This window comes from Lagenorhynchus albirostris, chromosome 10, assembly GCF_949774975.1.
Source record: "Lagenorhynchus albirostris chromosome 10, mLagAlb1.1, whole genome shotgun sequence".
NCBI lineage: Eukaryota > Metazoa > Chordata > Mammalia > Artiodactyla > Delphinidae > Lagenorhynchus > Lagenorhynchus albirostris.
This window is the reverse complement of record NC_083104.1, coordinates 90,922,440-90,949,156: the sequence shown is the minus strand read 5'-3', so window position 1 is coordinate 90,949,156 and position 26,717 is coordinate 90,922,440. Positions and strand designations below refer to the sequence as shown.

The 26,717-nt window shown below is 41.3% G+C and overlaps 1 protein-coding gene across 1 annotated transcript in view; it reads right to left on the bottom strand.

Moving 5' to 3' along the window:
- Positions 1–26,717, bottom strand: part of KIF13A (kinesin family member 13A) — a 215,431-nt gene that overhangs the window by 46,354 nt on the left and 142,360 nt on the right. The window contains 7 exon segments of the mRNA XM_060163623.1: positions 7,364–7,494; positions 9,060–9,194; positions 10,795–10,905; positions 12,999–13,211; positions 13,585–13,696; positions 24,288–24,400; positions 25,081–25,215. Coding sequence (XP_060019606.1) covers positions 7,364–7,494; positions 9,060–9,194; positions 10,795–10,905; positions 12,999–13,211; positions 13,585–13,696; positions 24,288–24,400; positions 25,081–25,215 — 950 coding nt within the window.

The window sequence follows — 26,717 nt, the reverse complement described above, 5'->3', positions numbered from 1 at the left end:
TTTGCAGGTGGTCTTTCAACAGTGCAGCTTTCCTCACATTGTAACTTTGCTACAGCTTATTGGCTATCAAGGGGCTGTGACGTCAGTAGCCTAAATAAGTCACTATAAAAGATTTTGTAGGATTTGCTGCTTATTAGAAGATCTCAACAACCGATCCTTTGATACAGGTAAAGCACTGTCACTGTGAGTTTTTTTAGGGGGCAAGGAGAAGTCCTCCAGAAATTTTAGCATGGACAATTTTAGTCTTCTCATAAATGTTTCCTTTACCTAAAAAAGAGATTTTGCTGGCATTTAAAAACAATACTCCCTAACATCATACAGAAAAATAAAGTCAAAATGGATTAAAGACCTAAATGTCAGGCCAGACACTATAAAACTCTTAGAGGAAAACACAGGCAGAACACTCTATGACATAAATCACAGCAAGATCCTTTCTGACCCACCTCCTAGAGAAATGGAAATAAAAACAAAAATCAACAAATGGGACCTAATGAAACTTAAAAGCTTTTGCACAGCAAAGGAAACCATAAACAAGACGAAAAGACAACCCTCAGAATGGGAGAAAATATTTGCAAATGAAGCAACTGACAAGGGATTAATGTCCAAAATTTACAAGCAGCTCAGGCAGCTCATAACAAAAAAACAAACAACCCAATCCAAAAATGGGCAGAAGACCTAAACAGACATTTCTCCAAAGAAGATATACAGACTGCCAACAAACACATGAAAGACTGCTCAACATCATTAATCATTAGAGAAATGCAAATCAAAACCACAATGAGATATCATCTCACACCAGTCAGAATGGCTGTCATCAAAAAATCTACAAAGAATAAATGCTGGAGAGGGTGTGGAGAAACGGGAACCCTCTTGCACTGTTGGTGGGAATGTAAATTGATGCAGTCAGTATGGAGGTTCCTTAAAAAACTAAAAATAGAACTACCATAGGACCCAGCAATCCTACTACTGGGCGTATACCCTGAGAAAACCATAATTCAAAGAGTCATGTACCACAATGTTCACTGCAGCTCTATTTACAATAGCCAGGACATGGAAGCAACCTAAGTGTCCACTGACAGATGAATGGATAAAGAAGATGTGGCACATATATACAATGGAATATTACTCAGCGATAAAAAGAAACGAAATTCAGTTATTTGTAGTGAGATGGATGGACCTAGAGACTGTCATACAGAGTGAAGTAAGTCAGAAAGAGAAAAACAAATACCATATGCTAACACATATATATGGAATCTAAAACAAATGGTTCTGAAGAACCTAGGGGCAGGACAGGAATAAAGATGCGGACGTAGAGAATGGACTTGAGGACACGTGGAGGGGGAAGGGTAAACTGGGAAGAAGTGAGAGAGTGGCATGGACATATATACACTACCAAACGTAAAATAGATAGCTAGTGGGAAGCAGATGCATAGCACAGGGAGATCAGCTTCGTGCTTTGTGTCCACCTACAGGGGTGGAATAGGGAGGGTGGGAGGGAGATGCAAGAGGGAGGATATATGGGGATATATGTATACATAAAGCTGATTCACTTTTTGTACAGCAGAAACTAACACACCACTGTAAAGCAAATATATTCCAATAAAGATGTTAAAAAATTTTTTTAAATAAAAACAAAACAATAAAAGCAAAACAAAACATTAGGGGGATAGTTAATCAATTAATTAAAGTTTAATTTGCTATACGGGCTGTCAAGTGAAGTTTGATGGAGAAAAATAATGAGTATCATTTTGAGTTTTAATTTTTCCATAAGTTACTTTTCTCATATACTCTCATTATCTGGCTCCTAATCTTTAGGGGGACTTTTAAGCTCAAAGTTATGGAATAAGGAAAATTCACAGATGAAAATAATCACTCTTCTGTAGTAATATTTCAAGTCTGGTGGCTAAGTTTTTATTGATAAAAAATACCCTGGAAATACCATCTTAAATGTTTTTAATCTGTCGTACACAAACACGGTAAAGCTTTGGTGTGTATGTTTTACACTAACATGCTCCCTTTATTCTCAAAATGACTCTCAACATTGTGACTCAAGTTTCAAAAGTCTGTTTCCCATTTATTTGGAAATATGAACTGATGTATTCATCTGCAAAAATGGAAAATGAGATCAGAATATATATGTATATGTACATCTATTGTGAAAATTAATAAAAGGAAACCTCAACTAAAGTTGGAGTCAAGAGGCCTGAAAAGGGAACTCTCATACCCCAACACTCATCGTCAATTATCCCAAAAAGGAAGATGTCAGTTACCCCAACAGGAAGAGACCTACCTTGCACCCCCAACAGGAAGTGCAACTACTTTACTACCCCAGCAGGAGGAAGGAAGACTTCCTCTGCGCCCAGCAACAAGCCCAGCCAATTAAAAAACACCACAGCTCAGTTAATGAGAAACTGTTGTCACCTAACTTTTACTTTCCTCCAATGAACTTTCATTTTTGTTCCCTGCTGATGACTTCCTTTCCTTGTCCCACCTTCCCTACTATAAAAGCCTTCCATGTTGTGTAACCCCTGATGAGATGCTGCCCAATTCACAAATCATTTAATACAATTACATCTTCAAATTTACTCAAAATTTGTTTGTTAACACTATACATATATAAATATGTACATACATACATACTTTTGCCAAAAAGATGAGTTTTTAAAAAAAGTTTTATAGAATACTTATCTCTTCTACCTAAAACACAGACATTCAATAGTCAGGTTTTTTTTGTTTTTATTTTCATTTTGGATGATCTGTCCATTGGTGTAAGTGAGGTGTTAAAGTCCCCCACTATTATTGTGTTACTGTTTATTTCCTCTTTATAGCTGTTAGCAGTTGCCTTATGTATTGAGGTGCTCCTATGTTGGGTGCATATATATTTATAATTGTTATATCTTCTTCTTGGATTGATCCCTTGATCATTACGTAGTTCCTTCCTTGTCTCTTGTAACATTCTTTATTTTAAAGTCTATTTTATCCGATATGAGTATTTCTACTCCAGCTTTCTTTTGATTTCCATTTGCATGGAATATCTTTTTCCATCCCCTCACTTTCAGTGTGTATGTGTCCTCAGGTCTGAAGTGGGTCTCTTGTAGACAGCATATAGATGGGTCTTGTTTTTGTATCCATTCAGCAAGCCTCTGTCTTTTGGTTGGAGCATTTAATCCATTTAAGGTAATTATCAATATATATGTTCCCATGACCATTTTCTTAATTGTTTTGGGTTTGTTTTTGTAGGTCCTTTTCTTCTCTTGTGTTTCCCACTTAGAGAACTTCCTTTAGCATTTGCTGTAGAGCTGGTTTGGTGGTGCTGAATTCTCTTAGCTTTTGCTTGTCTGTAAAGCTTTTGATTTCTCCATTGAATCTGAATGAGATCCTTCCTGGGTAGAGTAATCTTGGTTGTAGGGTCTTCCCTTTCATCACTTTAAGTATATCATGCCACTCCCTTCTGGCTTGTAGAGTTTCTGCTGAGAAATCAGCTGTTAACCTTATGGGAGTTCCCTTGTATGTTATTTGTCAGTTCTCCCTTGCTGCTTTCAATAATTTTTCTTTGTCTTTAATTTTTGCCAATTTGATTACTATGTGTCTCAGCGTGTTTCTCCTTGGGTTTATCCTGTATGGGACTTGCTGCACCTCCTGGACTTGGGTGGCTATTTCCTTTCCCATGTTATGGAAGTTTTCGACTATAATCTCTTCAAATATTTTCTCGGGTCCTTTCTCTCTCTCTCTTCTCCTTCTGGAATGTTCTCCTTCTCCTTCTGTGAATGTTGTTGCATTTAATATCGTCCCACAGGTCTCTTAGGCTGTCTTCATTTCTTTTCATTCTCTTTTCTTTATTCTGTTCCACAGCAGTGAATTCCACCATTCTGTCTTCCAGGTCACTTATCCGTTCTTCTGCCTCAGTTATTCTGCTATTGATTCCTTCTAGTGTAGTTTTCATTTCAGTTATTGTATTGTTCATCTCTGTTTGTTTGTTCTTTAATTCTTCTAGGTCTTTGTTAAACATTTCTTGCATCTTCTCGATTTTGCCTCCATACTTTTTCCGAGGTCCTGGATCATCTTCACTATCATTATTCTGAATTCTTTTTCTGGAAGGTTGCCTATCTCCACTTCATTTAGTTGTTTTTCTGGGGTTTTATCTTGTTCCTTGATCTGGTACATAGCCCTCTGCCTTTTCATCTTGGCTATCTTTCTGTGAATGTGGTTTTTGTTCCATAGGCTGCAGGATTGTAGTTCTTCTTGCTTCTGCTATCTGCCTTCTCAATAGTCAGTTTTTAAGAAATATATTTCCCCATTGTTTATTAAGGCATCTAAAAAGCCCTCCGGAAATTCTAGGAAAGGCAGTATGATCAAGAGTAGAAATGTGTCACTCAGTGTCCTTTATTATTTTAAACTCTGAATTATAATTTAAAAAATTCAGTTCCTCATTCTCACTGGCCGTATGTTAATTCTCAAGAACACTATCTCAATAGTGGCTACCAAAATGGTCTTAGCAGATATAGAACTTTTCCACTATCTCAGAAAGTTCTATTGAGCAGCGTTATTCTAAAATAAAACTAAAAATAGTTCCAGAGCAAATCAGAGAGAAATGTAATAAGCTTCATCTCTCTTACTTACTGATTACTTTTGTGATCATCTGTATCTTTCGAGGACCCCTATCTAGGTGCTTACACACACACACACACACACACACACACACACACACACACACACACACACACACACCTGAACATACATATGAACATATCACTTTGCCGTTTATAGTACACTCTTATTACAATAATATAAAAAAGAAAAAGTTATGGAAACTGCCTGGTTTGGTAACATACCCAAGCCAAGAAATTAGCATAAAAAGTCACTTCTACTTGAACACATGCCTGGGGTACTTGGAAGAAGCAAATATAAAATCTCTTTGCAGGAATTTATGTAGCCTCACCCAAGCCACAAGACTCCTACAGATAAACTGCTGAAGAGGAGCACATCTAAAAAATCATGAACTGCTTTAGGAAGCAAAGTTATCAGCAGATACAACAAATAGTTGGATCGAAGCCCCAGCAACTTCAGAGAACAGAATTTCCAAATAAAGGCAATAAAATAAGTAAAAATAAAATTACTAAAGCATACAATGGAGTAAAAACAAGCCTCTACCAATAGAGACCAGGCATTTGTCTAAAAAAGGACTTCCTAAACTTCTACAAATGAAAAACAGAGACGCTGAAATTAAAACTCAGTAGAATGTGGTTAAGCAGCAGGTAAATCATGACAAGAGAGAACCGGTGGACTTGAGGACAGATCTGAGGAAATACTGACTATCCCTTCACGCCATGCCCCTCTTTTGCTGTGTCTCCAATCCCATTTCCATCTGCACAACCAAGATTCGGCCTGCTTCCTCACCTCCTATTCTTCTTCCTTTGCATTTTTTCCTTCCATACCCACAACTGCATGGTACTTAAACATTCCATGGTTGTCAATGTCCTCCTAACTGCTATGTCCAATAGAAGCTCTTTAGCTTCTACTTTGACCTCTTTCTTAAATATTCTCTTCCCTTAGATTCCATCACTGTATCCTGCTGTTGCCTCTGTGCCTCTCTGACTCCCTTGTCTCACCCTACTTCATGGTTTATCTTCAAACCATCCCATAAACATTGGTTTAACCCTTCCACTATTCACTCTAGACCCACTTTCAAGACAGGCAACACTGATTATGCCCAGTCTGTATCTTTAGGGTAGTTCTCCTGCCCTAAATCCAATGTGCAACTGGAAATCTTCACATTGATATCCCAAGGACACCTCAAACTCAAAGTATTCCAAAGTGAACTCATTACCACTCATTGCCTATCATCCTCCAAACCTGTTCTTCCTCTTGTATTTCTTATTTTGATTTAGTAGTGCCACTGTTTATCTCGTCTCCTAAGACAGAAATCTAATATTGCTCACTTCTTTTCTTTTACTAAGTGAGTTCCCATCCTGTCCCCAAGCACATCGCTTAAACGTCGCTGACTCTCAAGTAATTCTGAAATACATTTTGTTCTTCACTTCTTTTGCTACTGCTGTGTTCCCACAACAATATCGTAATAATATCCTAACAGCTCTCCCTACCTCCAGTCCTGCAAACCCCACACACTTTTATAGTGATCAGATTTGAAGGTTATAAAGATCACTTTAGAAGGAGCACTTATTTTCCTGTATAATAACAATTGTTTCTATATATTCTCCTCCACCAGGCTTTGAGTTACTATACTTGGGCATTCCCAGTACAGAGCCTAGAGGAAGTATACTGAATGAATGAACCATTGCCCTGAGGTTATAGGAAAGGAGGAGATTGGACAGGGTGGGGAAGGACGAAAAGTAGGATAAAAAGACATGGAAGTAAAATCAGGTATGAGGAAATCTACTGAATAAAATCATTTTCAGATGTAGTGTTAAAAGAGAATATGATCAAATTATCATGCTGTGTATGTGTGTGTGTGTGTGTGTGTGTGTGTGTGTGTGTGTGTGTGTGTATACACACATAATTCTGTCAATTTAAAAAAAAGTATGTAAAAAAAATCCAGAGCTTCTAATAGGGGGATACAGCATAAAGCTAAAATCTATTTGAACTTGGAATAAGTAAAAATTAAGGAATGGTATCATTTCACCATTAAATATCTTAACAATCTATCACTATAACAGAAGGCCTACAAAATTCATGAATCATGTATGCTACTATTGCTAGTCTCCGTTTTTCATCACTTAGAAATGTATATGGGTGATATTAACAGAATAATTTGAAATGAATATAGTTTTCTTCATAAAAATGTGTGTTCTGAATTATGTGAGTTAAGGAATACTGTTTTAGGACTTCATTTTACACGTGATTATAAAATAATTCAAGACATCATTTAGTAGAAATTAAAAAGTAAATATATTATCCTGTCAATTCTCAAATTTTTACATATTATAGCCTAGTTTAGGAATTTTTCATATAACGGAGTTATCTGATTAACTGCTTTTCATACAATGCATTACACTCGGTAATAACAAATAACTTTATTCAATAGTTATGTGTGTCAGGCACTGAGCCAAGTGATTTATATGTTTTGTCTACTATTAGCCTCATTTATCATATGAGGGAATTGCAGATTAGATAAAAGAAGTATCTTATCTGAGATCACCCAGCCCTCAAGGCAGAATCAGCCACCCTGAAGCTGGTGCTTGAAATCTTGCTTACACAGCTCTCTACAAGCAGAAAGCAAAAGCCAGTGTAGCCTTAACTCTGATATAACTAAGCAAACAGACAGAAAGGGTCAGTCTACTCCTAAAAACAAGGCACTTGAGCTATGTTAAGGAGCTGCTCCTTACCTTTAAGGGACATTTCTTACCTTGCATTTTCTTTTGGAGTGAGGGTGACCTCTCCATCAGAAGCAATATCAATCTCACAGTGCTCAGGCTGAATTCCTATCCCAAAGAGCTGGATGTCCTGAGAGGTATCTGCACCTACCCTGGTATGGTCCTGGCAACAGATCATTAAAGAAAGAAAAACCTACCCTTACAAGTAACTCAGCAAAAGTTCATCACAATCAGTTCGAATAACCCAACAGCACATGCATGACAACATTAGATGAATCAGATGGAAAATGTGAGATCTGGCGCACTGTAGGTCAAAAGCTTACCTTAATACACTAAATGTAAAGTATGATTAAACACTATAAAGAAAAAAAACCAAACCCTGATCAACAGTGATTAGCTATTATTTTAGAACGTAAAGAAGTCAGACTTGATAGCAGAATACCTTGCGCTCCGGTTTTAACTTGACGACTTACTGTCTATGTAACCGTGGGCAAGGCATTTCACTCTCTGAGCCTCAGTTTCTTTTTTCTTTTTTTTTTTGCAGAACCAGAACAATATTATTAATATGATCTAATGAGCAGGATTCTTTCTCAAGGATCACCTGACTTACCGGTGAAAGTGCTTTGAAAACAGCTCTATAAATTCAAGAATCATTGAAAATAGTTTCATGGAAAGTCATATTTTCAAATATGTAACTTTTAAAGTGATTTAAAAAATAGCTGAGTTTCTAATACCAAATTACAGAGTACTGAAGCCTGTGGATTATACAATATACAGATGAGCATGATTTTTAAGTACCTCAAACCTCAGACATGTGAGGACTGTGACCCTTGGTGACTGCCCACTGCTCATCCTCTTTGTTTGTTCTGTTGCTCTAAAAACCATGCAGTCACTGTGATAATAATACTTCCCTATTCAACAGAGAAACTGAAAGAGACTTGGTCTTTCAAAATTAAGATTTCAGAAACAATTCCTTACCCCTTCATCATTTCCTAAATGAATAGATCTTAAGTCCATTAGTGGACTCTCAGTAAGTCAGGGGCTATTTGTGCCATATTTGTTTCTGGAAAAAGTAGAATCAAAAGGATGACAGAAGCCTGAGGTTCCTTTCTTCACTTGTAGCTTATTCTCCACTGCCTTCTGTATATTCACGAGGCAGCTCAGAATCCTTAACGAAGCAGTCTGAGAACTGCTGCACTGAGCCCTGCAGCCTGGTCAGTGGCAGTACCCTGAGGCCGAAGCCCCGAACCCAAAAGGCCACGCCCATCTCCACACCTGAAGGTGATCATAGGACCAAGAGTTATGTCCTGAGCATACAGGCTTGGGAGGGATGGAGATGGAAGAACCCTAGCTGTCTAATCTTCCACAAGAGTCTGCTTTAGGCTAGTGATGATCTCGAGATCTCCTTAGAATTACTCAGAAGCATAATGGTGACTCTCCAGAGCCTCTCAGAATCCTGTCACCACAGCCAGGGATCACTGCGACACCTTCCATTGCTCACTTGTGCCCCTCTGATGGAAATCAGCCCAACTGCACAGCCCCAGTACAATGCAATAGAGCTGGTTTTCACTCCTAACGGTAACTTGACTGAACTACCAATCCTCTTACTTTTAATGAGAGCTAAGCTGGATACAAAAAGCAAAATCATGGGGACAGGCACCCAGACTCAAGTGGGAATCGTACGTGACGGAATCGGGATTGCAACTATCTATTAACATACTCTCTTACCTTTAAATAATAAACCAGAAGTTCGTTGAGAGCAGGGTCTGCATTCAGGTTGACTAGGTAGCACTTGTCATCCCCCACCTTGATACCAGACGTCTCCAGGGAAATCCCCATACTTTCAAGTTGTCGTTGCCTCTCCTGTGCACAGACACAGACAAAAGCAGGGAAGCTCTATTTGTTGCTCTAGTCGTGAGATGTATCCGTGGAAAGCTTAAGGCACTATTTCTGGGGACAAGGCCAGTGAAATTACACATTCTAATCAGCTCCACCAAGTTTAGTGAGATCCTAAAACGCATGACTTCTTGTGTCAGTGTTTTAGGGGCACCAAGGATGAACCAGGCACCATCCTGCCCTTAAGGGCTTCCTGTCCAGTGGAGGTGATAAGACCACACAACTAGAAGTAAAAGAGGAGAGCCCTGTGCCATTGGAGAGGAACAATGTGCTGCGGGGCTTCAAAGGAGGGAAATCATGATGGGTTAAGAGTCCAGTAAAGGCTTCAGGAAGAGAATGCATTTGAGATGGTTCTTGAAGCACAAGAAGAATTTCAGTAGGAAGAAATGGGAGAGCAGCAAGATAAGGGCAGAGTGTTCTAGGGGAAGGGCAGAGGAAAGTACAGTAAAGACTCTGGGCGCACTGGATGATTTCAGGTGGGAAAGTCAATGTGGGAAAGTAGTGGGAGATGGGGCTGGAAGAGCAGGCTGGGTCCCTTTTGCAGAGGGCCTCAAATTCATTCAAGTTATTCAAGACATATTTATGTGTTAGGTACAGATCTAGGGCTGAGCATATAAAAGCAAACAAAACAAAGCTACTCCTTTCATGAAAACTTATATTCTAATGGAAGGAGAGAGACCATGACAAAACAGACAAGTAAAATACAGAATTTCCAAAGGTGATATGGGCTATGAAGAAAAATAAAGCAATGTAGGAGTTATAGAAAGTTAGGTATATGTTTGTGATATCTACAAGACATATAAGCAGCAGGCTGGACTAGGTTCCAGTTACTGATTTCAAGCTACCTGATTGGGATGGTCCAATACTTACAAGTGGTCAATGAGATTAAACTGTTCATGAAATGTACAGTGTAGAGGTTCATCTCTCTCATACACACACACTCACACGATTAGTCCTTGCTTTTTATTTTCTCAAGTAAAGTTCATAACAGCATTTGCTAACAAGCTGAAGAATCAAGCACACTGAAAAAACTACTGATATGCTGCATGTTGTAAATTCTCTGCCAATCAGGTAGCTGCATGCTTTGCCAGGTGATCTAAAACCACAGAACAGGTTTCTGGTTAAATGTGAAAAGCAGAACGTATTAAAGATGTTTCCTGAACCATGCCTGTACAAATTCAGTGCTCTGCAACACTTCTAGCAAATACAGGGACCAAACGGTAGTTAATAAAAAACAATGAAGCCAGTGTCTAAAGAGGATCTTTGCAGGCTCTAGTTCAGTAGAAAGAGGTCCTTAAAGGACGTTTTGAGGATGATAAGTGGCTATACAGAAAAGAGAGCAAATGAAAGAGAATCACTATAGCACAGGGAAATATATTCAATATCCTGGAATAAAACACAATGGAAAAGAAAAAATATATATATAAAAAGAATGTCTACATGTGTATAACTGAGTCACTCTGCTGTACCGCAGAGATTGGCACAGAATTGTAAATCAACTCTACTTCAATTAAAAAATAAAATTAAAAAAAAATCACAATATTTTAGGCCCAAGTTATCAAGCTACCTGTGCAATTTCTTCTGTTTTCCTCAGCTTCTCTTCCCAAGTCACTGTTAGTTCTCTTATCAGCTTTTCAGACTCTTCGAGCTTCTCTTTCAGTTCAGGGGCCTTCATAGCCTTTAAAATGAAAGCAGAGAAATCTGATTTTCTAATTTTTTCCACCCTTGTGTACAAGACAATCCCTTATTGTCCTTCCTAAGCGGTTATCAACTGTCTGTTGGAAGCAATTAAGCCACACACTGTCAGGGGGTTTTAGACCTTTATTAATCAAATGAAGTGAAAGAGTAAATGGCTGCTACTCTTTGAGGGAGAAAGAGAAATTCCAGTGCCCTGAATTAAATTGATACAAATCATCCCAGAGTAATTTTACCCATCGTACTTAAATTTCACATTTAAAGACCTAAAAGATGCTAAAGTTCATCTTCAAAATAGAAAAGTATGAGAACAAATTACTTAAGTAGACTTCTTTTTCAATAAGACAGAGATCAACACACATCACTTATAAACACATTCCAGTTATATTAACCTACCAGGAAAGGTGGCAATTCTTCTCATTTATTTTAAAATTTGAGTCTGGGCCATTTGAACTACTTTTCTTATTGATGGTAATAAACTTAGCATATTTATTACTCACTTGGAAATAGGACTTCTGCTTAAAAAGGCAGTCATTTCCCTCTGTGTTTGCTCAGTGAGAATAATTAAGGGGTCTAAATATAGCTATATGCAACTTAAGAAATTTGGGGGGCCTTTACTTGGCCACCACATATGCTTTTTTGACACCCTATAGTCACATGAGCTTCTGCAGAGTATAACCCTATGACCAAGAAAGATGGCAGAGCTCAGACAGGAAGCTGAAGTGGCGATGATGTGGAGGCCGGCTCAGGATGCTTGAGTCTCACTCTGTTAACAGAGCCTGGGAGTGATATTTAGTGCTGGGTCCAAGGGGACACACATGAAAATTCTACATGAACCTGCTGTGGTTCCTCTGCTCCACCCTTTGGCCAGGCATTGTTCCAGCTACCCGCCCTAGATTACATGGTCACAGTGGAAATGCAGATTCACAGAAAAGAGGGAGGATGGAGATCATCCACCTACAGACAAATTCCAGAGCTGTTATACTCTCCTCCTAGGATCATGACTCTCATCAAAGTTTATCAGCATTTTGAGTTTTCAGGTGTTCTGCTACCCTTCTTGGCATCGATTTTTAAAAAATTATGCGAGATGCACTCAGTGATGATTATGATGATAATCACAAAAAGAGCAACATTTATCGAGCACTTACCGTGGGCAAGTCATTGTGCTAAGTGCTTTCCAGTATCAATGTTGTACTAAGGGTTAGCGAAAAAAAATTAATAAAACACGCCTCTTGCACTTTAGGAGCCCGTGGCCAAGAAGACGAGAAAGACATGTAAACAAATAGTTATAATGCAACTCCGTGATCACCAACAGATGGAATATTCAGATCCCTGGCTTTGACTTTCTTTTCTTTGTGGGGTCAGAAGACAGTGGTATGAAGGAATGTGAACTTAGAAGCCTTAGGTACACATCTGAACCCTGGCATGTGGAAGCATGTGACTGAAGTTAAGGCATTTGACCTTCATCTCAGTCCTGTTACTATTTCAGTGAGACAGTGCCTCTCTGGCAACAGCTATTTGGAAAGGGTTATGGTTATTAAAGTCTGGGTAAAGCCAAGGAAAGATGGTAACAATGCAAAATGATTTTGCTCCCTGTCAGGAACTGATAAAAAAAGATAAAAGGAGATTTCTGAATTTTTCCTAATGCTAACTATTCTTGACCACCTTGTCCTCCACGACTTAATTAGGAGATGATATAGAACTAACTTCTCTGAAAATGGCAAGGCTGCGTGGGAATGTAATCTACAATGTTAATCAAAGCAGCATATTTGGGTCTTAGGATTTCACATTGGAAGAGATCTGGGCTCAAGGGCCACCTGATTGACTGAGGCAAACAGGCAATAGCAGCACCTCTCTTTCAATTGTCTGCTTCCTTGACTGTCAGTTCATGGGAAGGAGCCTTGCATTATACGCCTGTGTCTTCACAGTGCTTAGCACGGAGAAGATGCCCATCAACTCAGAACTACTGAACCACATGAGGCGACCCGGAAGTGCAAGTGAGCTCGACCTCGCCTCGCCACTCAGACACCACGAGCCGGGGAGCTTGGATCACAGGGAGAACCGGGCTGACCATACCTCAGCCTGCGAGAGTTGCTCTCGCAGTTTCTCCACTTCCTCCCGCAGTTCCCGGATGACTTTTGCATTGGGATCCTCATTCACAACGGCATGGTTAACGATCCTTTTGGCTCGATCGGCATATCTTAGTGTGGAGAGGGTCTCTTCGTAGTTGTCTGCTGCTGGGCTAATGGTGGCGATCATAGAGGTCTGGCTGTTGCCCCCCAGATTGTCCTGCAAAATATTTCAAATAGCATCTTAGGAAACAAGGCCCATTCCACGCACAACGCATGAGGGAAGCAGCACACGTGCACGGATGACCTTCGTGCTGAAGAAAACTCAGTGTGGAAATGGGTTTGTATTTCACAAGTAAGTTTATGACAGATGAAAGTGGTCTCTCTCTATTCACATCAATGCACAATGCCTGTCAAACAGCATTATTAATGGAAAAAAGGCAACAGGAATGAGTTTTCATCCTGCATGTTTAGGAATCAGGATAACAGTATTGTCAGGAGTTCGTTGTGTAGTATTTTGCACACACTTCTCAGCTGTCACCACTGAAACAGCCAATTTCTAGTTGGAAAAGAACACGAGAACAATGAATTACCTTAAGAAGCCAAGTGAGGACTGAATCGCGATAAGGCACAAATTTGTTTTTACCCTTGCCAGCTGCCTGGTCAGCCAGCGATGAGATAACCAACCCCAAGGTTGTAAGTGATCTGCCAAGAGAAAAATTTAAAAATTAGTTTTATGGAGTATTTATTTAGTTTTCGTAAAATAATAATCCTTCTAGATAATAAGTATAAAATTATAAGTCCCGGGCTTCCCTGGTGGTGCAGTGGTTGAGAGTCCGCCTGCCGATGCAGGGGACGCAGGTTCGTGTCCCGGCCCGGGAAGATCCCACATGCCGCAGAGCGGCTAGGCCCGTGAGCCATGGCCGCTGAGCCTGCGCGTCCAGAGCCTCTGCTCCGCAGCGGGAGAGGCCACAACGGTGAGAGGCCTGCGTACCGCAAAAAAATAAAAAATAAAAAAAAATAAAAGTCCCTAAAGCTGATATCATCAAGTCTACATTCGTCAAGAAACTGAAAAAAAGGAAAACAAAAAGTAACCCCATTAATTTAAAAGAATGAATGTAGAATCCCTGTAGAGTCTATTCCGATCAATCACAGAACCTGTGAAACATACATTTCAGAACTTGGAAACATACATTTAAAAGATCGCACTAGAGGGCTTCCCTGGTGGCGCAGTGGTTGAGAGTCCGACTGCCGATGCAGGGGACACGGGTTCGTGTCCTGGTCTGGGAAGATCCCACATGCCACGGAGCGGCTGGGCCCGTGAGCCGTGGCCGCTGGGCCTGCGCGTCCAGAGCCTGTGCTCCACAACGGGAGAGGCCACAGCAGTGAGAGGCCCACGTACCGCGAAAACAAAACAAAAAACAAAACAAAACAAAAAGATCGCACTAGAGAATTATAACTTACTTCAAATATTATGTTTAAAGTCTCAACCATTTACTCTTTGAGTCTAACTTGGACCACTCTGGCCTCTGATTTTCCCAGAGTAACAATGTAACTTGCAAAGCACCCTTCCACTACAGTTACAAGGTACATCCTGTTCATCTGCTTAAAGCTGGCAAGCTTATTTCAATGTGGAGTTGCTACAGTTTAACAAAGAACTACCCAAGCAGAATCTTGGAAGCCTTCCCAGGCCTGCTGAATCAGAACCAGTTAAAGGCATCTCCAGGTGATTCACATGCGCATTAAATTTTGAGAAGCCCTGGCTGAACAATACCCAAAGTGATACATACATTCAGGTGCCAGGCCTATGAGCCTCAGAAGTGGTCCTGGGACCAGCAGCACCAGCACAACTTGCAGCCTTGTTAGAAATGCACATTCTCAGGCCCCGCCACAGACCTACTGAATCAAACATTCATGGTGGGACTCAGGAACCTGAGCTTTCACAAGTCTTCCAGGTGATTCTGATGCAGGTAGAGTTTGAGAACCACTAGTCTAGGCTAATGAGTGTCCCGTGGTGGTTAATACATGTTCTCTGCACTTGGAGAAAACATCACCATAGAAACAACAGATTTGTGGTATTGAGGGATGAAGGACATCCTTGTATCCTAGTTAAGTACCAATTGCTCTTTTAAAAGAAATCAACTGAATTCCAAGTTTAGCAGCCAGAAAAGAGCAGTCTCAGGACATCTCCCGGGACTGCAAGGAAGGTTACATGATATCATAAAGACAAAACCCTTTGTAAATGATTAAAAAATTAAAAGCTACTACGTATTTATAAAAGACAAGGAAGGACACAAATCAGCATGTGACTAGAGCTTAGCAACTGAAAGACTACATAGCTTTCTTTCTAATGTTAACAATAGATTTCCATTAAATAAGTTGAAAGGAGTAAAAGCATATTTCCCACCACACAATATAATTCTCCAAAGGTGAGTCACTGGAAAAGTCATTGAAACACAAAGCAATTCCAAGAGGCAAAAATGAGTCAGAATTTTAATAACCAACGGCCATTACTGCCAAGTGACATAAATATGTGTATCATAATTGACAAATTTAAAAGTTAAACAAATCCACCCCAAGAGAAATGAAAACATATGTCCAAACAAAAACTTGTATAACAATTTTTCATAGCAGCAATATTCACAACAGCCAAAATGTGGAACCAGCCCAAAGGTCCACCGAATGATGAAGGGAAGAATAAAATGTGGCATGTCCTTGCGAAGGAGTATTATTCAGCCATATGAGAGGAATGAAGTTCTGAAACATGCTACAACATGGATGAACCTTGAAAACTTATAAGAGAAAGAAGACAAACACAAAAAGCCACTGGCCTGGGTTGTATAGTGCCCACTCCCCACCCCCAAATTATGTCCACCGGAACCTTAGATGTGACCTCATTTGGAAATAAGGACCTTGCAGATGTAAATAGTTAAGATGAGATCATACTGGCTTAGGGAGGGCTCTGATCCAATGACTGGTGTACTTAAAATAAAGCCATGAGAAGACACAAAGACACACAGGGGAAAACAACTGGTGCAAATGGAGGCAGAGACTGGAGTGATGCATCCACAAGCCAAGGAGTGCCGGCAACCACTAGAAGGTAGGAGAGAGGCATGGAAGAGGTTTTCCCTCTGAGTCCCCAAGAAGGAACCAACCCTGCTAATCCCTTGATTTTGGACCTCTGGCTTTCAGAACTGTGAGAAAATATAGTACTGTTGTTTTAACCCTTCCAGTTTGTGGTAATCTGTTATAACACTAGGAAACTGATACAGCCATATACTGTTTGATTCCATTTATATATGAAACATCCAGAAGAGGCAAACCTATAGAGATGGCAGTCGTGGTTGCCCGGGGCTGGGGAGGTGGGGGGAAGGGGGAATGATCTGGACACCAGGTTTCTTTTGGGGATGATGAAAATGTTTTAAAATTAGTTTGTGGTAATGGTTACACAGCTCTATGAATATCATAAAGCTACCGAATTGTACACTTTAAAAGAAATTTTAAGAAAAATGGCATGTGATATATATGAAGAAGAGGGAAAAAGGAGTTCAATATAAGGCAAAAACACATTTCTGCTTTAGATATAGAATACTGGGCATTTTTCATATTTTGCTACTATTGAAATGAAATTTTCATTTGGAAGCAACTCTTTGGACTATCCCCAATTTTTCATACCCAAATGCAGCAGATATTACTTTAATTCATACCAACTACAAAGAGCTCAGCGACTCAAGGGTCAGTATCGGCAATTCTGAGGTTAACAGTGGTCCTACAGCTCTATAACTGATTCAGTTAGAGAAGCTTAACACTTGTAGAAGCCATGCTCTTTACCTAACGGTGTGCATACAGTCAAAACAAGAACTTCATCCGAACCTAATATGGTCCTCTTGGAACAAAAAGAAATAAACTGCAGAATGAGTGGGACTCGGTGATGTCGGAGAGGTCACCAGGTTATCCAGTGACAAGGGGTCCATGCCACCCCCCCCCCTTTCTGGGTTCCCCCCTGCAGTGATCCAAGGGCATCTAGGATGCTAAAAACCATTTGAAAGTTCAACGTCTGAAAGCTGAACACCAGGCTTACATACTTTAATAGGAATTTTATTTCCAGGGACCTTAAAAATATAACAAAATAACAAATTATGGACGCTGCTAGCCCTGCTGTTTCAGCCTGGAGGCAAACAGGCAGCTCATGGGTGTCAGAATGGGGTGGGAGTGTTTTGCCAATTTTAGGGGCTGAAAACATTACTCCAGGAATCATTCTCATTCTAGGAAAGCACCGCTCCTTTCCTGAACCTGCTGGAGGTGGAGACAGTGAGGAAGTTCCTAATGGTTAAATCTCTCACCACGAGTCCTGGCGGGGGGCGGGGGGGGGGGGGTCGGGAGGAGAAGGGGGAGGGGCTGGCTGCGGAGGAAGGAAGACTTAGGCCAGGGGATAACATCTATAAACAGACAGCCAGGGGCTTCCCTGGTGGCGCAGTGGTTGAGAGTCCGCCTGCCGATGCAGGGGACACGGGTTCATGCGCCGGTCCGCTGAGCCTGCGCGTCCGGAGCCTGTGCTCCGCAACGGGAGAGGCTACAACAGTGAGAGGCCCGCGTACCGCAAAAAAACAAAAAAAGAACAAAAAAAACAGACAGCCAACTATAACAAGGGAGAATTCGGGATCAGAAAGAGAGTAAATAAAACTCAGGAGGATCAAAAATAAAACTCAGGAGGATCAAAATAAAAGTGGCTTGCTGAAAAAGAAATTGTCATTTATATGTATACATACAGCTGATTCACTTCACTGTACAGCAGAAACCAACACAACATTGTAAAGCAACTATACCCCAATTTAAAAAATTGTCATAATTCAACTTTTTTTTTTTTTTGCTTTTCTATACCTTCCTTAAACCTACCTAGTTTCCCTTGAAACTCCAATCACCAGATTCCTTCTCTTAGGAGTAGATATGATGTGATGTGAGTTATCTATAATGTCTAGGATGGATTTCAAATCTATTTTACCTACGTTTCCAGTGATCTTTTTCTAAGATCATAACTGTAGGACTTATTAAACTTTATCAGAGTCAGCCGTGTATGCACTGCTCTTTCTACTTAGACTGTGACCACCGTGGCAGCAGAGACTGCTACGCCCGGCTTACAGAAAGCACGCAGTCAATATTTGCCAAGTTACTACGCTGAGTCTAGAATACAGTGAAGAACAGAAGACGAACCTCTTTCTACAAAGGACTAATTCAAGGCCGGTTTGGGTACACTCTGTGGGTGCTGGCCCAATATCCATTTTCCCCTTTCTTACTTGCTAACGGACACCTGATTTTGCTGGGAAGGATGAACCGAGCTAAAATCTCTACAGAGTCCTCTGCAGCTCGGAGAAGCCATGAAACACAGTTCTGGCCAATGAGATATAGGGAGATATTCCTGGGAGGGGCTTCCGAGCAGGCTATGGTTCTCCTGATAGAAAAGGTACATAGTCAGCTGACAGAAGCCGGTGGTCATTTCCCCATCTTGTTTGGAACACAGATATGGATACAATGCCTGGAATGGTAGAGCTGTCTTGAGGTCATGAGAACCGCATGAACACACACTAAGGTTAGTACATACAGCTGTGTGCCTCATAGCATTTCTGAGGTGCTGGGCCTGCCTCTGACTTCTTGTTAAGCGAGAAAGATGAACTCATCACTTGGTTGTCATTGCAGTGGTTTCTGTTGCTTACAGCATAATGCAATCCTTGGCTTTTACAGAATTAGTCAAAAGATGATGAAGTTAGTGGAACTGAGTTTAGCCCTCTTCCCCAGGAAGTCCCCACTCCTTACAGGAAAGGAGAAATGCAAAGTGGCAATTTATGTGGAAAATTATGGTGAAAGGACAGCACCATCACATGACAGGAGAGGAAAGAAAACAGTTATATCTACAGTATGGGCCTCATTTCCACTCACCACTGTTTTCCAGTGACTAATGCGAATCATTAAACTCATATGTTCATCTAATGAGTGTCATTCCTAATCTCATTTCCATTTCAATTGCTGTGGTGTAATAAAAAAGCATATACGAACATTTCCCCCCCCCCGAAAAAAAACGTTCTTTTGCACATTTGTTCTGGAGACATTAATATATGTTATACCTAGAATTCTGTCATCAAGTAAGCTCAGGGAATCATGAAGTTATACGGGATTCATGACTACAGGATTTCTGAGCGCTTTTAGCACTGGGAATCCCCCAAGGAAGGCTTTATAAGTAGCCTTCCTCAAAATTATTTATCCAGGGGTCTTTTTCTCCCCAGAGCCACTTGAGGAACTAGTATTTCACAAGAATGTTTTGGGAAACACTGAAGTAACAATGGCACATGTCCCAAAAGATGTGGCTACTGCATCCTCAGGAGCGAATTTTTGCTCTGTCCCCGTGGGTCTCTTGTGTTAAATACAGAGACATTTATTCAGATTTCTTTCTTCACATATGTGGACCCTGCAATGCACAAGTGGTAAATTAACAAGGACCCCCACCCGCCCCTGAATAATGGACAGAAGGCAGGCCACTTTTATTCTCCCCTGGTACAAGTTCACGTTTAGTTCTGCAGGCAAAACCCACTGAAATGAGGTTTCCGAGGGGAAACGAACAAGAGTCATGGAGGGTGCTCAAGAAGAAAGAAAGGATTGAGTCACATGAAACGTTAGAAACACTGTGCTTATAAGTTATTAAAACAAATTATAGGGGCTTCCCTGGTGGCGCAGTGGTTGAGAGTCCGCCTGCCGATGCAGGGGACGCGGGTTCGTGCCCCGGTCCGGGAGGATCCCACGTGCCGCGGAGCGGCTGGGCCCGTGAGCCATGGCCGCTGAGCCTGCGCGTCCGGAGCCTGTGCTCCGCAACGGGAGAGGCCACAGCAGTGAGAGGCCCGCGTACCGCAAAAACAAAAACAAAAACAAAAACAAATTATATGACAGAATCCTAGGAGTAACATATATTAATATCCCTCAAACAAGTGTTCAGCAGAGCCCATTTTTGGATATGTTTAGTATATACTTTATTATTAACCACAGTGATTGAAATGGAAAGGAGACTGGGGAAGATACTCATTAGATGAATACTGTTGGCATTTAATGGTTGGCCATTGCTGAGAATAGAACAGAACCGTTTTCAATGACATTCCTAGGGGTATTAGAGAGTGTTCCATGATCTAAGTGAGTTCTCAGAGAAGTTGAACCAACCAGTCTCCAGGAGCAGAAAAAGGCTTCGTCCTTCCGCCCTCAGTAGACAGAGGAGCAGCAGACGGATTCCCAGATGCGTCCCCTCTGAAGATGGTCTACAGTTGACCTATCCCTCCCCAGTCCGGAACAGGCCTTGGCGGTACAGCCATACAGTGCCTTAGCTCTCCGCGTGAAGGAATAACGTGTGCTGTAAAGCTCTTAAGAGCTTAAGGAGAGATGAAGCCCCTAAATCCATAGCCCATTAAGCAGACACTAATGTCCGTGTGAAGTCCCTGTCAGGTCTGCTTAAGAGGATTATTAATGTTCCATATAAAGAAGCCCCAGTAGGAGGCTGAGAGAAAGCTTAGGAAACATGTCAGAGATTTCTTTAATTTTAGCCCTCCACTGGGCACTGATTTTAAGGCTTAAAAAAACCATTTGTGGAACTATCAGGCAGCAGTTTCAATACACTATTTATTTTACGAATACACACTTAACATAGAGCTTACTAGGGATAGGCCTGTTCTAAGCATGCTACAAGTAGTCACTAATTTAATCCTCACAACAGCCTTACTCACAGTGTTTGCTCATCCACATTTTACAGGTGAGGAAACAGAGGCACGGAAAGGTCACACCCCTAGTTTCTGTAACTAAGAAGCTCCCGCGTCTCCTCTGGGAAGCCTCCCGCAAACCTGCCAGCTGTGTTGTCACCCATGTCCCCACCGCACCGTGTGTAAGTTTCTATGGCAGTTAACGTATTAATATCACTCCTCCAAAGGTCTCCTTCCCCACTGGACCTTGAACTTCCTGAGGCCAGGGTCTGATCTTACTCACCCCTTTCTTCTTATGCCCAGTCGGTGTTCAACACATATTTGCTAAACGGAACAAAAAAGTGCAGGTCCATTTATCTCTTATTGGATATCCTCGGGGCCACATGTGTTTTGAAATTCAGAATATTTTGGATTTGAGGAAGTTCAGTGCATACACTTACCCATGACCACTGGTGGGATCTGGGACAGCAGCCCATAGTAAAATTCATGAACGTTTCTGCAGCTAAACTTATGAATGGCCACACTAAATGAGTAAATAAAGACCATAAATGAAGATAAAGACCTCATCAGAGTTCAGGTGAGGGTTCACCAACAAGTGAGCTATGAAGAAAATCAGAAAAGCACTTGGTTTTCAGAGCACTTTGGATTTTGGAACTGCAGGTAAAGGACTATGGGCCTCTCCTTCTACAAAGGTCTCTAAGACAGCTGTGCAGACCACGGCATGGTCCTACTGTGAGAAGATGTCCCATCAATTCAGTGACTAAGTACCAATGACCATGCTGAGAACTTGGAGGACACCTGGTGGAGACCTGGACCCACAGTGGGCTGCCGGCACTTATGCACCAACTCAGGGAGCTGAGAGAGATGTGTGGGGTAAAGAAAAAAGGCCTGGATTAAGGTTCAAGGGAAAGGGTTCAGAGACGGCTCCACTCCCTTCGAGCCAGTTATTTTGGGAAAAGCACAAGACCAACTTGGCAAACATCCACAGGCTAGTCAATGTGTCCTATAAAAACATGCTTCAATGCTGGGTGACGTAGCACTTCTCAACATCACCTGCTTGAGAAAATCCCCCCACCTCCTTTTGCTTTTTCGAATGAAGTAACTTACTGTATCCTAACCTATGTGCTCCTCGAGGGCAGCAATCATGCTGTAACAAGTAACCAGAGACACAGTGGCCTAAAACAACACAACTGTATCATCTTACAGTTCTGGAGGCCAGAAGTCCAGAATGTGCTTCCCTGAGCTAAAACCAAGGTGCCGACAGTGCTACGTGCCTTCGGGAGGCTCGAGGGGAGAACCGTTTCCTCGCCTTTTCCAGGTGCCCACGTCTCTTGGCCCATGGCCCCTTCCTCCATCCTCACGCGAGCAATGGACTGTGAGGTCTTTCTCACCCACATCACCCTGACGCTGGCTCTGCCACTTCCTTCTTTCACTTATAAGGCGCTTTCTGATTACATCAGACCCACCCGAATCATCTTCTCATCTCAAAATCTTTAACTTAATCACATCTGCAAAATCCCTTTGTGAGGTAAAATGTGCACGTTTTGGGAATTAGGACCCGGACATATTTGGAGGACAGGCAAGCAATATTCTGTCTACAACAATATCTAAGTTCCTCTTGCATCCCCACATCCAAGCCAGTGCCAGACACATAGCAGAGGCTTAATAAACGTCTGCTCAGCTTTTATTCATACTACTTAAATATCTCCAACCTCATCTTTAAACAGAGAAAAAGATACATATAATGAACCTCACATGAAATAATGCATATGAAAGTGCTCCCAAAACTAAAAAGAACCATAAAAATGTAGATATCTCACAGACTAGCAGTAAGGAATACATACATCCATTTGTGAAAGAGCCAGTATATAACTAAGGAAAGATGATAGGAAGCTAAGAGAATGCTATTCAATCCATTAAGTCATAATGGAAAAGAGCCAGTAGCTGGAGTACCTAAATCATGTTATCCTGTGGCCTTCGGGTAGTCCAGTTTGAGACACTACATAATTTAGTGTCCAAATTGAAGGGGGCACTATTAATATTTCCTCTGGGACAAAAGCATCAATCAGGACTCTTTCCGGCAAACAGAACACTTGGGCACCCCACTTACAGCAGTGGGGTGAGCCTGGGCTCTCGAGCCAAACTGCCTACAACCAAATCTAAGATCCACGCTTAGAGTTTTGTGACCCTGGATATATTATTCCAGTGCTCTCTGCCTTGCTTTCCTCATCTGTAAAATGGGTATAATAGACCCATCTCACGATGCTGATGTGAGTTATTATATATAGAGCATTCAGAACAGTGCCTGGCATATAGTAAGAGGTTAAAAGAAACTAGTGATTGTTACACATGAAGGCCAGCCATACTCAAAATTTCCATAAATTCACAGCACAGAATTCCCAGTGGCTTCCCACAAGTGTAGATACAGGCAAAGGGCTGGCACGGCTTAGCACCAGTAAACAAATGTCTAGGAGGGGTGACACTCTTTTCTTTGGTACCTGCATCCTCACACCCTCATTTCTGCTTCCCCATCCTGGTTCTTGCACTCATTTTGGAATGCAGAGCTGTATGCCCGCCTGGGCTCCTATAATGCTTTGTCATGAAATAGAGCAAAATCCTTTGTTATTAGAGCAGGAGACAGAATGACTGGAAGTTAACCCCGTAAAGCAGCAGTCTGTGCAGTGAGCACGGCTCTGTCCATCTGATAGAGGGGGTGATATTTCCCTGCTAATTTTAAACTTTTGTAAACTTTTGTAAAATTACAATGTGCCGGTACCATTTTGAAATGCAAGCTGCACAAACGTGTTCCTGACTATATTACCTCTTGTCACCTTCTGTCCTAAACAAAACCCCAAGTTATTATGTCTCAACAGAAAAACTCAAGTACAAACTAAGCTACTTTCTACTCACGCTGTTTATACAGCTTATAAAAATAATAGCTACAACCATTAATATTTAATCAGTGTATACTATGTGCCAGGCTTTGTTCTAAGCACATTATGGGCATTTACTGTGCCTTTGCTGTACCCTCTGAGTGAATTGCCTTCATCTCCTCGGCCACCGGGCCAACTCCTACACACCCTGCACCTCGGCTCTCCTCCAGCCTTCACCACACCCCTGGGCATGCTGCAGGCACTCAGGCAGAGTGAGATTTCAGGATGGCAGTTCGTCAATAAATGTTACTTTTTGGGGGGAGATATTGATGTTTAAACCGTATTAGCCTTACAAAGGGATTCGAAGCAGATTTTCTCTTCAGAACAAGCTCCTCGAGTTAAATTTAAGATATGATTTGATTTGCAAAATTGCAACTTGTGTTCACCTAAGACGATATTATACAGTGATACGCTGGGTGTTTGTACAATGTTTGAGGCATTTTACTAAACCTCATGCATCTCAATAGAGGCAGGTGAATGTTTTTCTTCAACCCAGTTCATTAAGGCTACACAGACTCTGAACCATCTGTGATCAGAGCCATCTGACCCCTGGTAATGCGACAAGTCCCCCAGGCACACGAGAAGCTGGGTGGGGTGTTCCAGTTTAACGCGGGAGTTGCACCAGCCTCTTACTTGTTAATGTTGCTGCCTTCTTTCAGTCGCTCTCCCGCGGCTCCCGTTTTAGACACTCTCTCGCTACCCGCCAGGTCCACCAAGCTGACCTTGCTCACTTTCTCTCCCGAATTCTAGTCGTGAGAAACGAGAGAAACGACACACATGAGTGCAGAAACCACACAGACATCTACATATATCTCAGCACCACAACGAAAGCCATCCCGCTATAACAAGGCATACTCCTCAAGAAGATCTTAAATTGTAAGAAGAGTTCTTGGACTAGCAGTTTCACGGGCAAAATTTAGGTTGGCGTAGCAGTGTGGCATTTTGTTTTGTAGTTGGGAAGCAAGTGCACTGGGCTTTCCAGAATACAGTCAGAAAGCTGGAGCTTTTATGCACCTATGAGAACATACCAGGACATGAGGATTCCTCCGTATTCAGGTCAAATCCTTCTTTTTTTGAAAAAGCTTTCTTTAGGCTAAATGTTGCGGTTTCCTCTTTAACATCCCTTAATGACTATGAAGTAAACCCAGTTGTTTTTAGGGGAATTTCAGTATGAAAGGATACATAGTAAAAGCTGTACGGTGACATCATCACGTTCTTTAGGGAGTTTATACAAGGAATCCAATTTTTAAAAAAATGTTATATATAAAGTAAGACCTAACAAATTAAATGATGTAAGCAAAGTAGCTCATCTAGTAAGTAGAAGAGCTGGCATAAAGTTCTCAGGAACTGAATCCAGTCATGAAACAGTTCACTCATGAAGGTAGAGCTCTTTCACTGCTACCGAAGGTTCCACCCGATCCCTCACCCCAGACTGTAGGTCATACAGCGTCTGTGTGATGATGATGTTGAACACAGCATGGGAGCGGCTACTCTCTTCATTCATGTTGGTCGCAGCTACCGTCCGAGACTTATTTCCCTCAGACATCAATGACTCGATATCCTAGAGGAAAAGCAGAGGGAAAATATTAGAAGCAAAAAACCCAAGAACAGCATCCTGCCCATCAAGCATATGTGTTAATTATGACGCATCTGTCACCACCCTTCCATATAAACCTCCTGCTTCTCCTCCACAGAGCCTGTTTCGAGCTTCCACTCCCTCAGTGCTTTCTAGTGGATGAAATGTTTCCCCCATTCTTTTTATTTATTTTTAAAAATTTCTATTGGAGTATAGTTGGATTTACAATGTTGTGTTAGCTTTTGCTGTACAGAAAAGTGATTTGGTTATACATATACATACATCCGCTCATTTTTTAGATTCTTTCCCCATAGAGGTCATTACAGAGTATTGAGTAGAATTCCCTGTGCTCAACAGACGTTTTATTTTATTTTATTTTTTTAATAGATCTTTATTGGAGTATAATTGCTTCACAATACTGTTAGTTTCTGTTGCACAACAAAGCGAATCAGCCATATGCATACACATGTCCCCATATCCCCTCCCTCTTGAGCCTCCCTCCCACCCTCCCTATCCCATCCCTCTAGGTCATCACCAAGCACCGAGCTGATCTCCCTGTGCTATGCGGCTGCTTCCCACCAGCCAACTATTTTACATTCGGTAGTGTATATACATCGATGCTACTCTCACTTCACCCCAGCTTTGCCCTCCCACCCTATGTACTCAAGTCCATTTTCTAGGTCTACTTCTTTATTCCTGCCCTGCAACTAGGTTCATCACTACCAGTTTTTTGTTTTCTTTTTTTAATTCCATATATATGCATTAGCGTACGGTATTTGTTTTTCTCTTTCTGACTTACTTCACTCTGTAGGACAGATTCTAGGGCCATCCACCTCACTACAGATAACTACAGTTTTCGTTTCTTTTTATGGCTGAGTAATATTCGACTGTATATATGTGCCACATCTTCTTTATCCATTCATCTGTCGATGGACACTTAGCTTGCTTCCATGTCCTGGCTACTGTAAATAGTGCTGCAATGAACATTGTAGTACATGTCTCTTTTTGAATTGTGGTTTTCTCAGGGTATATGTCCAGTAGTGGGATAGCTGGGTCATATGGTAATTCTATTTTTATTTTTTTAAGGAACCTCCATACCGTTTTCCATAGTGGTTGTATCAATTTACATTCCCACCAACAGTGCAGGAGGGTTCCCTTTTCACCACACCCTTTCCAGCATTTACTGTTTCTGGATTTTTTGATAATGGCCATTCTAAGTGGTGTGAGGTGATAACTCATTGCAGTTTTGATTTGCATTTCTCTAATGATTAGTGATGCTGAGCATCTTTTCATGTGCCTCTTGGCCATATGTATGTCTTCCTTGGTGAAATGTCTATTTAGGTCTTCCGCCCATTTTTTAACTGGATTGTTTGTTTTTTTGATATTGAGCTCCATGAGCTGTTTGTATATTTTGTAGACTAATCTGTTGTCTATTGTTTCATTTGCAAATATATTCTCCCATTCTGAGGGCTGTCTTTTTGTCTTGT